The sequence below is a fragment of the Corythoichthys intestinalis genome, chromosome 16 (assembly GCF_030265065.1).
Source record: "Corythoichthys intestinalis isolate RoL2023-P3 chromosome 16, ASM3026506v1, whole genome shotgun sequence".
Classification (NCBI taxonomy): Eukaryota; Metazoa; Chordata; class Actinopteri; order Syngnathiformes; family Syngnathidae; genus Corythoichthys; species Corythoichthys intestinalis.
In genome coordinates this window covers 12,260,584-12,273,966 of record NC_080410.1, presented here as the reverse complement: position 1 = coordinate 12,273,966, position 13,383 = coordinate 12,260,584, and the positions used below count along the sequence as shown (strand labels likewise).

At 37.6% G+C, this 13,383-nt stretch overlaps 1 protein-coding gene across 1 annotated transcript; it reads left to right on the top strand.

Moving 5' to 3' along the window:
* Positions 1 to 4,921: 4,921 nt before the first annotated feature.
* Positions 4,922 to 13,146, top strand: LOC130904409 (cytoglobin-1-like). Its single transcript, XM_057817144.1, has 4 exons — positions 4,922 to 5,143; positions 5,276 to 5,418; positions 9,271 to 9,502; positions 12,435 to 13,146. The coding sequence occupies exons 2-4, from the start codon at positions 5,276 to 5,278 to the stop codon at positions 12,591 to 12,593; spliced, it is 534 nt and encodes a 177-aa protein (XP_057673127.1). The 5' UTR covers positions 4,922 to 5,143; the 3' UTR covers positions 12,594 to 13,146.
* The last annotated feature ends 237 nt before the right edge of the window (positions 13,147 to 13,383 follow it).

The following is a 13,383-nucleotide window of genomic DNA, read 5'->3' as shown; positions in this document are numbered from 1 at the left end:
TCTTGCACCCCTCTTTAAAATAAACTGCTGTATTTTAAGCCAAAAGAACTGTAGTGTTTGATAGAACAATATGTCTATATGCTGTCATAGCAGATTCATGGCGCATTAAGCCCCCGAACAAGGGCGTAGATTTGCATGGGGACGGTAGGGACATGACACTAACAACTTTTCAGGATGCTCAAATTGTGCCCACCAACTTTTAAGCAACCTTAGTGGCATTATATTATGAGTTCAGTTATATAGATAATTTAGATTGTCTTTCCATAAGTTGTATGGATAGAATTGACCCTACCATTATTAAGTGAATTACTTTCATTATGTTCAGGCTGACGTTTAACCCTTTTCACTTGCTGAATGTGCCAGTCCATTTTTTTCCCTCAAACACACGTTTGATTGGCTGATGACATGACACCCCCCCCCCCCCACACACACACACACACACGCGCACTCACAGCCCAGACAGAGATACAACATGTCGACAACATGCCGCCTTCTCCGCCCCCTTCGAAATTAGAATTTTATTTCAGCCAGAAGCAGCAGCAACCACTGTAAGTAATATAGAAAGACATCAATGTTGTGGAGGTGGGGAACAAAACACTAATTTTGCTACTGAAAGTCCGACCTGCATCAGAGTTAGCATAACATTAAACTGTATAAAATGGCTGACCTGCAAAACTCGAGTAGGAAGCTGCGTTTGGTTGTGTTTGTGGACAGAAGCAGTTGTGTTTTACCTGAGGGAAGGCTCCATTTTTTTTTTTTTTTTGTTATACGCTAAGATGTTTTTTCAGTTATATTTAATTTATTTATTTATACAATGTTGAGTGGTGTTCAGACAATTGTTTATTTTTTGCATTCCTGGATAGTTAAGAGATTATTGTGTATGTTAATATAATTTAAATTCCGTTCAAGTTTTGCAATTTAAATTTGCTAGGGAAAAAAATGCAGACATTTTAAGTTTTCTTTTAAGTTTCTTTAGTAGTTTTTGAAAAAAATAGGTTGACTTGAACTAATACATATGAAATTTAGTATAAGTCAATAAAGATTTATTTTGCATTGATCATTTGGCCTATCAATTAATTAGGTTCATATTCGTGAGAAATGTATCCCTGACCCCCGTTCACCCAATCCGTATGGTCTTATTAATGTCCCGTCCCCAGTAAAAAGAGTACATGCAGGTTATGCTGTTCTATCGTCCCTAAAGTTGAGACCAAACCTACGCCCTTGCCCCCGAGCTATTTTTAATTTGTCCGTTTTACCCTGGAAAACCCCCTTTACAGACGTCGTGCGACCGCTTTTGTTTTAACCTAGAAAAGAAGGTAAGTAATCGTATTTATTATTCGAAAAGTCTGTCATTTTTAGTTTAGAATCATTAATTGATGTCTAAATATTTAGTTTAAAAAAAGAAACTTCAAAAAATTATTCACATGTATATTTTAAGCTTTTAAACAAATTACATCACAATGAAAAAAATTGGCGTCTGTAAATAAGTCACGGATATCTACCTCATAACTATCGCTTAATTGTATTTTTTTTTTTTCGTTACTGTCGCATTTTCCCCAATATTTTAGATCATAAATAATCGATCCAAACAAGAAAAATTGAAAAAAACGTTTAAAAGGGTAAATATATGAAAATGAAAATCTCGACCACTTCTTGATGTCTGCGATTTCTGCATCACGACCCTTCTTGTATTGCCATGTCTCCCCCATAAAATGCCCCAAAAATCCGGCTGTGGCCATTCACAGCTGTGTCTTGACACTCGGTGATACATGCTACATATAACCGTAGATTAAATTGACTAATATTCACTAATCATTACCAGAACCCCTTGCCCAAACCCTAGCCCAACGCCCAAGCCTAAAGCTAACCCTAAGCCTTATCCTGACCCTTAACCTTTCGTAGAAGATGCAAAAAATGTGGTCACAGAGGATGGCATTGCAACAACCACCACCCAAAAAAATAAAAAATAAAAAAAAAAACCTGGCATGGGAACTACCTGAATAGTACGATGCACTTACAGTGGTAGACTCTATTGTTTATTTCTCCACTGCACTGCAAGTAAGGAGGAGCATTCTTGAAAATGTCAAGGTCTCTTGCACAGATAAGATATTTAATGCACAAACTGCTAAATGTTTTATGGGGGGCAAATATTCACTCAATTTTAATTTGATGCACATACATAAGTGCGATTCTGTGCCAATGAAGGGGCATTTTAGACTTAGGTTTTGTTAATTATGTGGACAGGCCCAAGCATGCAGTTTGAAAAGAAGGCAGAGTGCGCCAGTAAAAGGTAAGAGAACTGCCAATTCCTTTGCGTGTCCTTTAAGAGCCTGCGTAACACTGCCACATCTGTCCTCACCACTCGTTCTCTGCCTGACGGAAAGAGAAACTGGTTTGCTCAGTGGAAGGTTGACACGCTCTTGATTTGAAGAATTACAAGCAGATCTTCCACCAAAATTGTCCTGTATCTGTCCTTGTATCAACCCCCCAACCCAATATGTGCCGCGACGAGTGCATTGCAGTATTGTATTTACAAATGTATTTTACAAACATAGCTGGTGTTGGACCAAATTTAAAGTGTGTTTTATGGTTCTTATATGTAGTTTGAAGCAATTGCATAAAACACATTTGTTTTGCATTTATTTATTACAGTATTTATTCTTAATATAAGGTATTTTGAAAACTTTTGGTTAACATATGTGTGATACTTGTTTGACATCCACATTATTGTCCATTATTTGTAACTCTGTACAGCATTTACAAATTTTTTGTTGCACTACTTGATATGTTATAGTATGTCAAGGCACAGCACAATAAAGGCATAATAATAACTAAAATTTTTGTTGTTGTTGCTTTTCTCTGTGCTCCTTGAGGGCTGTTGTCCTTTGTAAGCAATTGGGGGTGGGGGGTTCGTGTGGCTGCCTTCCATTGGAGTCATCCAAGGCCGGCCCAGCCTATACACAGACTATGCAGCTACTTAGGGCCACCACTAGGGGCCCCCAATCTGGCAACCTCATTTTATACGTTGTTAATAGAGCATCGTAAATAACGTGGCGCACATTGCCGTTTATCTACGCAAACATCCATTTTTTGTCATTATAATCTGGCAACCTGGGAGTGACATTGAACCTGCTTTGCCATGATTGGTGCTCAAACTTGCTTGGAAAATAGATGCATGAATATGTCGAAGAGAATTTATCCTTCTGGAGCAGAGAAACGAAAGAATAAGAAAATTGGAGAAGATAAGAAACACCTTAAACGAAGTGTGGACAGGTATAAAAAATAGTCGGCAAAATACCCTGGACAAAATTAACTGTCCTAGTGTATTCATTGCTGTCATGTATCAGCCTATGGTGAATCTACTTAATTAGTTGCGCACTCCCACAGTACACGTTTTTATTGACGAATATTTTCCTGGCCTAAATTTTGTTCCATGTAATCATATTTTGTACTTTGTATGATTCAAAGGAGCTATGGAGAAGTATCTTGGAATTGGAGGTGGAGTGCCGTCCTTTTCACAAAATGATTTCCCCAAATGTACAATTCAAGGTAATGCTCGGCAATGTCGTGTACATAGTTATAAGATCAACAATCAAGAAAGATGCACATTGAGTTACAATTTTAATACATTTTTACAAAAATATGGGCCCCTTGGCATTATTTTGCTTAGGGCCCCCAAATGGCCTGGGCCGGCCCTGGAGTCATCCATACTAGAACTGCCAATGGTGTTGCACCCCATGCCTTGGGAGATGGAGATGGTGTCTTGCTCAAGAGCATCTTGACAATAGCAACAAGCAGAGTGTGATCGCTTCAGCAAAAAAAAAGATTCCAGATATAAAGCCCAAGATGCTTCATATAAGTTATACTGAATTGCCTGCCTTATGTGTGTAAGTTCTATCTTTTTGATTCACCTTCTTAAAGTCAACATTGGTTTTAGGTATTTCCTATAGATATTATCCTAGTTGGTTTTAATATGGATTTGATTTATATCATTCATAATTTGACCAAATGTTATTTTGTGACCATGATCAATCATATGACTGACACAAACCCAAATCCATAATTTGACCAAATGTTATTTTGTGACCATGATCAATCATGTGACTGACACAAACCTAAATCAACAGGTGAGATCTTCAAACATTTCTAAGATAGAGTGACAACCTTGTTAGACAACGTTGGCAGTGGTACGTACACTATGCATCATTCAGTGTTGCTTGTTTTTCTTTTGTTTGTTTTTTTCGTTCGAACCAGCTTGATCATTAATGACACACTTGTCAATGTTTAACCAGTGTCTGTACATTGTTCACACCTACTCCATACACATTGTAGCTCCCAAGTAAAGCCTGCGATTTATGAAGTCCACACTTGTTTCTTTCAACAGGTGGTCATGGAATAATTTTTGACTGATTGGTGTTCTTTCCAACAGTGAAATCTGAGCACATTCTCAGCTGTGACAACAAAACCAAGATATACTGTACGACTTCCCTTGGATAACCTTTGACACTGGCTCACAGTAAGTGAGTGAATACTATACATTTCAAGAAGTGCATCATGGGCTGTGTAGGGAGGGTTTTTGGGGAATTAACAGTCTGAAGCCATGGTGTGACGCAGCCTGCAAGAGAAAAAAAATCAAAATGAATGAGAGTCTGTCCTATTTCTTACTGACGTCGTTCTGTTTAATTTACACCCATTGGTGTGCTTATACATTTAAGTTGGTCAGGCTTTATGTGGAATTGAAAATGATTAGAGGTTAAGCTCTGAAACAGTCAAGAGTAGGAATAGTGGAGGAACAGGTCGCAGAGTGTATCCATCTTTTTGAGAGGTCTTAATCTCACATTGTATCCCTGTCGACGGATTATTTTTTCAAACTTCTATCTCATCATGTTTTCATCAAACAGCACTTATAAAAAAGTGAGGTAGAAAGCGAGCAGGGAGGAGAGAGAGTGTGTGAAAGAGGGAGTACAGAAGCTCCTCCTCGTTCGCTGCGTGTGTTTCTTGTGTTTTTACCAGCTTGGTGTTCACTCACACTATCGCTCAACTGAGATTCAGTGCTGGAGAGTAACGAATCTGATTGGGCAAAGACAGAACGAGAAGCAGCTTTGTCCTGCTCTCATCCGCAAATAGAAGATACAAAAAAAAGGTAAAAATGTGACTGTTTTTTTTTTTTCTTTTTAATGTATACCCAGATTGTTATGATATTTGATATTTATTTTGGGAGTGGGAGACTGATTTTTGTCCTGCATGTGTTAACACTGATGAGCTGTGTTTCTAGATGGAGAGGATGCAGGGCGAGAGAGAGGTGGATCACCTGGAGCGACCAAGCCCACTGACTGACAAGGAAAGGGTGGTCCTCCAGGATTCCTGGGCAAAGGTTTATCAGAACTGTGATGATGTTGGAGTGGCCATACTCATCAGGTATTTACTTTTACTCTCTTGTGTTTATGTTATGTTTACAACATCCAACATAGATAAGGGAAACTATTTCCTGTGTTGAGCTAAATAACTAGTATTTATTATATTTTCAGGAAGCCACGAAAAGCAGGGATGATTATTTGTGCAAATATTAAACAATTATGAAACACTTAATTGTTACTTTGAACATTCATTCATTTTTTACCACTGTGAAACAGCATTCGTTGTATATTCATCTAGTTTAAATCTCTTTGTCTATTGTCCATCGTAATTGGATAATTCTCTGTTAAAGAAATCTATGCAGATATTGGCTGTGACATGTGTCTAGAGTTGAACTTTTGGGGGCTTTTTCATGATGGATGAAGGAGCACAGCCAGTTAGAAATTTGTTTAATAGTCTCGCTTTCCGCCTTGTACATAATCCTATTCATCAAATAGTAGAGGCAAGGGGATAAACAATAATCCATCAGTCAGACACCCTTGGCTCTCAAAGGGCTCCCTCCTTTGGAGCAGGTTATGTTTTGAATGCCAGGCTTCCCAGGGTGGCTAGACTGTATCACAAGAAATCAGGCCTTCGAACCCTTTTTTGAGAATGGGGATGTTTTCTTTCCCATCCGCATCATTGAATTGTTAAGCCATCATGTAAACTGCTACTTCATCCAAGTGTGGTGACCATGCAATCTGCTATGGTTTATTCTTAAGGGTTTCACAGCTGTCAGTATTGTCTCTTCATTGTGTAAATGGAATCAGCGAAAGATGTTTTGAAGGTTTATCAAGATTTTTGTCCAACGATTCTGATGCAGTCATTTATTGTTAGGCTTTAAATATTTTCATACCTTGCAGTATGAAGTATCTTAAAGCAACTTTAGATGGCATGCATAACAAATAACTCCTCCTCATCACTCTTAGTTGTCAATGTATTGCTAACAGATAAGTGGATTTTAGGGTTCTATGAGAGAACCTTCATGAAAAAGAAAACATTCACTGTAACCTGAACTAACAATGTTCATACAAATCATTGAAATCCACAAGAATAGATGCATATGTATATGGTATGTATTTCATATGTTTTCTATCTTGGTTGTATTTTTGCATTGAGTACAACTGCAATACATCATACCAAGAGAAGTTATCAATTTTTAGTTGCTTTATTTTATCAAATAAGTAGGAAGTAGGATAGGAAGTATTAGTAAAGGCTCCACATAACAATTCTATATGTTAAAAAAGTAATACAGCCTATTTTCATAATGACGTGCTCACAATATTATGACTGGATTGTGTATAGTGTACTGTACTAATGTAACAAGTAGGTCATTCCCAGTAAGTAAATACAGTACTGTCTAGTTTTGATTTGAAATACTGCATATCTTTTTCTACCTCTAATGTGTATTACTTCCTGCAACCTTCAGGAATTCCAAGAATGAATCTCAATCGATAAGTGTGACCATAGTAAATTCCCTGCTTTGCACTAAGAGGCCTCGCCATCAAACCTCAGAATAAACTTTTAAACTGCCCGTACGCATTTGAAATGCACGGGTTGCAGATAATATCTAAAAGAGCAGACCATGACACAGCCTGTGAAATTAAAAAAAAAACTTTCTCTGGGTTTAGCTCTTTTGGTTCATCTTGAAGAATAGATAACGAAGGATTAGGACGCCAATGGCCATATAAAATACTAATGAGGCTATTTATATGCAACCACAGGTGGTGCAATTTCAAGCGCGAAAGATTAAACATCACGGTCCTTCATTAGCTTCTGAGAGTCAAATTGAAGTACTTACAGAGGCCCTCCATCTACATCGAGCTGGATCTATCCATAGACTTCATAATTATCTATAAATATAAAATAAATATATTATGAAGTCTATGAGCTATCCCATATCATTTTCTGGAATTTCAATTCATGAATGAAATTCTTAAAGAAGGAGTTACTGTTTAAAAGTTAATTAGTAGTTTTTGTATAACCAACGGAAAATATGGAACGGTACATCAGGATTAGATTACCAGATGTTTTGGCTCCAAAACAGTAGTGAGAGAGTTTTTAAGCCCGCCTTTTCTGACACTTTACCAGCTTGGATAAAAAGAAATGAGAAGTTCAAAATTAAAAAGAAAAATGTGCTCTGATTCCAAGTGAATATTTGTTTTCATTTGAATGATATGGAATTTTATGAAACAAATGTATCAGTGTCACTCGCAGCCTGACCAAAGTTAATATATTGTCACATAACTGCATTTTTGCAATAAAATGGCCTGTTGAAAATAGTTTAAAAACACCCACACATCTACATAGTTCTTATACTGCTTGTTCTCACTAGGACTGCTGTCAAACTGAATCTTATAGGATATATAGGGCTAGGCGAGGGAAGAAGAGTCAAAAGGGCACTTTGAGGCTAACAACCACTGAAACTCATTGCGGGAAAAAGCCAGAATACCTTACATGTGAAATGATACCTTAGGGTTTGTAATAAAATGTCATGCACTTACTACATATTCCAGAAGTTCAACAGTAACATTATCTTCTCCAGCAACTATTAAAATTATGCAGTATGAGGTTTGCTTGCAATTGTCTGCATTTCAAAGCCAAAACATGATTGTGATCTAAAATTCCTTCAAAATCAAGAATCAAATGCTCTGTTTTTAATATTTTGGGAATATGATATATATCTAAATTGTAAGTATCCTAAAATAATAATAAATTAATAAACTGCATTCTCGATAATTCTTAGATGCATATATACAGTATATACAGTATACTGTAATTTTCGGACTATAAGACGCTTCCCCCCCCTCATTTTGTATCCTGTGACTTATAGTCCAATGCGGCTTATTTGTTGATTTATTTGGGTTAATAGGCAGCACTTTATTTGACAGCTGCCTCTTAACACTACCATGAGACCGTCATAACTATGATATGACACTATTATGGGCATAAATGAATGCTTATGAAATATGTCATTAAGTGTCATCCAGTTAATTATGTCACTAACTCCATTTTTACATAGTTCGGATTTTTTACATCCAATAAAAAGTGAGATAATTTACCGGATGCAACAAAATGACAGCTGTCATAAGCATTCATTAATGCTCATGTCAGTGTCATGTCATAATTATGATGGCCATACGATAGTTTTATGGCACATCTGTCATATAAAGTGTTACTAAATACCATAACTAGCAATTAATGAAACAACTGGAACAGTAACTGAAGAAATATTTAGCAAAGAAAATTAATTTTGATTGTTATTTACATCTGTAGCGCTGCAAGGCTTGCTAGGAGACATGTTGGACAACAACAGTGTTGACACCAGGTGGCAGCAGAGGTCAACTGTCTCCCCCAAAGGAGCAAAATGGCTAAATGAAGCTTTCTGAAGCAATGAAGCTTTCCAGTCAACTGGTTCAAAGCTTCATGGTGGTTCATTTGTTCTTATGACAGTCTTACGACAGTCTTGCGCTGTCAAGTAAAGTGTTATTAGTTAATATCTTTGGTCTAACTATCCCAAAATACAGTGAGGACAGCTGTGGCTTATAGTCCAGTGTGGCTTTTCTATAAACAAATGCCACTTTTGTGTCAAATTTGGTGGTTGGCAGCTTATAGTCAGGTGCGCCTTATAGTCGGAAAATTACAGTGTATATATAGACTTATGTTCTTCAATGAATATATCAAATATATAATGAATCAACAATACACCCAAAAAAAGCATATAATTATGCTACATTTAGATGTGCTGTAAGTGCATACATTTGCTCATAGTATCCCAGTCAACAGGCTGGTGCACGCACAAATGATAGCGTTAAGAGGAGCTCTGCAACCTAATACTGGCATCTCCCATTTACAGTATTTCTCCTCCCCTGTCAGGTTCTTTGTCAACTTTCCCTCATCAAAGCAATACTTCAGCAATTTTAAGAACATAGAACAGCCAGAGGAACTGGAAAAAAGTGCCCAGTTAAGGAATCACGCTCGAAGAGTGATGAACAGCATCAATACACTGGTGGAGAACCTCGAGAATCCGGACAAGGTGGCCTCAGTGTTGAAGCTACTCGCCAAAGCCCATGCGCTTCGACACAAAGTGGAGCCCGTTTACTTTAAGGTAATGTGAATCAATCACCTCAGCTAACTTTTATTGTAAATCTCCTTGTATTGACTCATTGGCTGCCAATGACGGTGATAGGCGTCCAATTGTTTGCCGTATCGGGGATAGTGAAGTATATGGACTTTCAATAACACATTTTATCTCTTTTTTTGGTGAAGTCTCATGTACTAATTATAATCAGTGTTGTTAATAACGACGTTAGAATATGACGGCGTTCCTACCTGTGTTATTTTTTACAGTAGTGAGTAATCTAACTAATTAACTTTTCTCATCTTGGCAACGCCATTACCGTTACTGAGGCGGGAAAGGCGTGCGTTACTATGCGTTACTATGTTGGTTGAATGACGCGTGAAAAGTTTTAGAGAGACGGACTCACGGAGACGAGAGAGCAGACCAGGAGTGGGAAGGAGGCAAGGGAGTTGTTACGGCGTTGCAAACGCAATGCTAGGTGGCTCCAATAATACCTGACTGTAGCCGATAGCCTACAAACTACGACCATATGATGCTACGGTAGATATCACATAATATAGAACTAGATGCAAATGACAGACACGGCTGCATTAGCAACATGTATAAAGAACTAGATGCGTTAGTAAACAGCCGCCATCTTAAAGCAGTAGACCTCTCAGAAAGGCTCTGTTGTAGAGAAACTTCCTAGCGAACCCAAGTGTTTTTATCTAAAATGCTCGTATATCGGCAAACTCTTGACTTAAAGCTATCTTTAAATGATGAAACAGTTTTAAAACTTAAACATGTCGAAAGTAGACAGAAGGGAACTAATGCAATAACGGGAGCAATTGTAACAACTTTAATGGTTAATTCACAACATTAAATGACTTCCACATATAGACCCTACCCACGTGACGTCACAACTCCGCCCTCCTGACTGGTGCCGCCCAATTGTCCGTCAACACATCGTGTTTACCTGTTACGGCTACGTACATTCCTCCTATTTACGACGTGTTTTTCTGCTCGTTAACATTAATAATCAAAATGGTGAAGGCGTGTGTGGCGGTCGGTTGCAATAACAGAGAAGATAGACAGAGAGACTTGAAGTTCTACCGGATTCCGAGAGACCCGGACAGGAGAGCGAGATGGGCTGCTGCAATTCGACGAGAAAACTGGGCTCCAAACGATTACCACAGATTATGTAGTAGTCATTTTATATCTGGTAAGATGCATTTAATATATATTTAGAGGGTTTTGGGCTGACAACCACAATTAAGATCATTGCTAGGCTAATCGCCGACAACATACACGTATGTATGTAGTGAGAGTGCTATTGCTAAATCATATAAACATTAAAAGCCCTAGCTCCATTGACAAATGACATGAAATACATTAGACTTGACAGTGGATGTTAGCAAGAACAAAAGATTTTGAATTGAAAATTTCGTAACTCACCTTTCCAAGCACAAGATAGATTCCTGCCGAATTTTCGTGGACGAGGACCTGTTTCACCCAACCAGCAACGAAGTATTTATAAGCCTCCAAGCTCTTGAAGTTTTTCAAACTTTTGTGAGAATAGGCTGATTTTGTGTGGACAAGATAGTTGTAAATATCAGGGTAGCTAGCAGATGTCAGGCAAAGACGGCGAAGACAGCGGGTCGAAAAACATCGATTTAGGCATCAAATATGGATCTGGCGAATGGATAAACTGAAGATTTTCCACATATCGCCTTTTATGCAACGCATCCAGTGAGTTTACGGCATCCGAAAGCACCGGGTCTTCCATGAAATGCATTATAAATTGCTCGATCAATTGAGACCATTGATAATACAGACACAAAATGACGGACAATGGGGCGGAACAATACAGCGATCACGTGATTTTGTGACGTCGGTGGGTAGGGTCTATAGCAAAGGTTACTATCTATTTATCGCAATATCCGCAATACTCCTGTGTCTAGTTAAGTTTAGGGTAAAGAATTGGGCTAGGGCCAATTTTCCCAAAAACCTTTCAAACTTCACATTGTGTGACCGTTTTTTTTTTTTTTTTTTTTTTTTTTTTTTTTTTGAGAAAAAAAAAACAGGAAAATTATCACCAGTTACTTTTACAAGTAATTAATTACTCTTACATTCAGGTAACTGAGTTACTAACGCAATTACTTTTTGGGAGAAGTAATTTGTAACTGCAATTAATTATTTTTTTAAAGTAAGATTAACAACACTAATTATAATGATCATAACTCTCAAACTCTCATAGGTAAGGGAGAAATGTCCCTCACGATGTACATGGGAGGCAGCAATTTTCGAATGCTTTTATATCACAAACTTTACATAATACATCAAATTTGGGTTGGTCAGTCGGTCAGTCAGTCAGTAAGTCGGTCGGTCGGTCGGTCGGTCAGTTAGTTAGTTCGTTGCATGTATGACGAAGCACATTTGTGCATACAAGGCAAACCTGTTGTGTGAGCCTGCATGTTTGGTCCACAATCGAATGGACCAAAGTCCGAACTGGGGGCAGGTTCCGCTCTGTATTGAAGTTAAATGTCAGTTAGACTATAATCGTGACCATGTTATCATATCACAAAATATACACAAAAAGCCAGAGGAAAAAAAGCAAATAGTCATGGTTTAGAATACTTGTAAATCCCGCAATTCATACTAAACTCTCATATTTAGAACTCGTTTAGTCACAGTCGTTTAGTCTATTCTCAGTGAAGTTTTCATTCAAATTAAGTACAGCAAGATTTAATGATGTTTTGCAGGTTTGAATAATTTTGAGGCTTAGTTTCTCTGGCGAGGGGAAATCTGCTGTTCTCCAAATTAATGCAATTTTCAGAGCATTACAATTTTTAAATTCTATATGTGAAAATCTTTTTGAGTGTGTGTGAGTGTTGAACTGTCAGTACGAGTTAACATATTTGAATATTACTCTTAAGTACCGCTTTTTTCTTCTTAAATGCTCCATTTGTGTGTCCGTCAGATCCTAAGTGGTGTTATCCTGGAGGTTTTGGGGGAAGCGTTCCCAGAGGCAGCAGAAGTGGCTGAAGCGTGGACTAAACTCTTGGGTATACTCTACTGCAGCATCACAACTACCTATGAGGAAGTGGGTTGGTCAAAGCTCTCAACCGCAACCGGATAAAGTTTAAAGTTATTGAATGGTGCGAACCTATTGACCTCTGACAGTGTGTCCTCAAGGATGAACAAATAAACTTTGAAATGAAGTATCTTCACCGAACCTGACATATTTCAGAACAACCTTGTCATTTTATCTGTTGTTGGCTTTGGAATAATTTAAGGGAAACAGTGCATATGGGGAACACTTGATGTAAACCAGTATGAATCACTACATTTATCTTGACTTCCCAGTTTGTATTCATCAAATTAGTTTAGACTAAAAGACGGAACAACAACAAAAAAAACTGGAACCGCAGTTCAAGATAAATTGTAACAATGGACAAGAGGGCACATTTGATGCAATGAATGTGCCTTTTAATGGATGTGTATAGTACTTACTAAAAACTGCCATGTAAATGTCACGAGATGTTTCATTCAAATCTGTACTCACCTGTGTGCACTATATGAGTCTGAAAATAATAACATTTTTACATTTATAACAGTTATGATTGTATATTTTCTCATCATGACGCACCTTTGTATTCATATTTACCAATGTTTTAAAATAAAAAATAAGAAAAGGCTATTTGACTTCTTTTACATCTGAGATATATACGACTGCTCTCCATATTTACCTGTTTGTTGTCCAGTTTAGCTTATATATTTTTTTCTTGTCTGGGATCAGTATTGCAAGTAATATACTGCAGAGCTTTGATGCGCAGAGTTATTAGCTATCCTGTTACACATAGCTAACCAGTTGTTAAGTTCTGGTACACTATTTAGACCAATGATACAGTATATTGTATGTATATGAT

Coding starts and splice junctions, on each gene's coding strand:
- LOC130904409 (XM_057817144.1), top strand. CDS start 5,276: ATGGAGAGGATGCAGGGCGAGAGAGAGGTGGATCACCTGGAGCGACCA. Junction 5,419..9,270: donor GGAGTGGCCATACTCATCAG/GTATTTACTTTT, acceptor CTCCCCTGTCAG/GTTCTTTGTCAACTTTCCCT. Junction 9,503..12,434: donor TGGAGCCCGTTTACTTTAAG/GTAATGTGAATC, acceptor TGTGTCCGTCAG/ATCCTAAGTGGTGTTATCCT.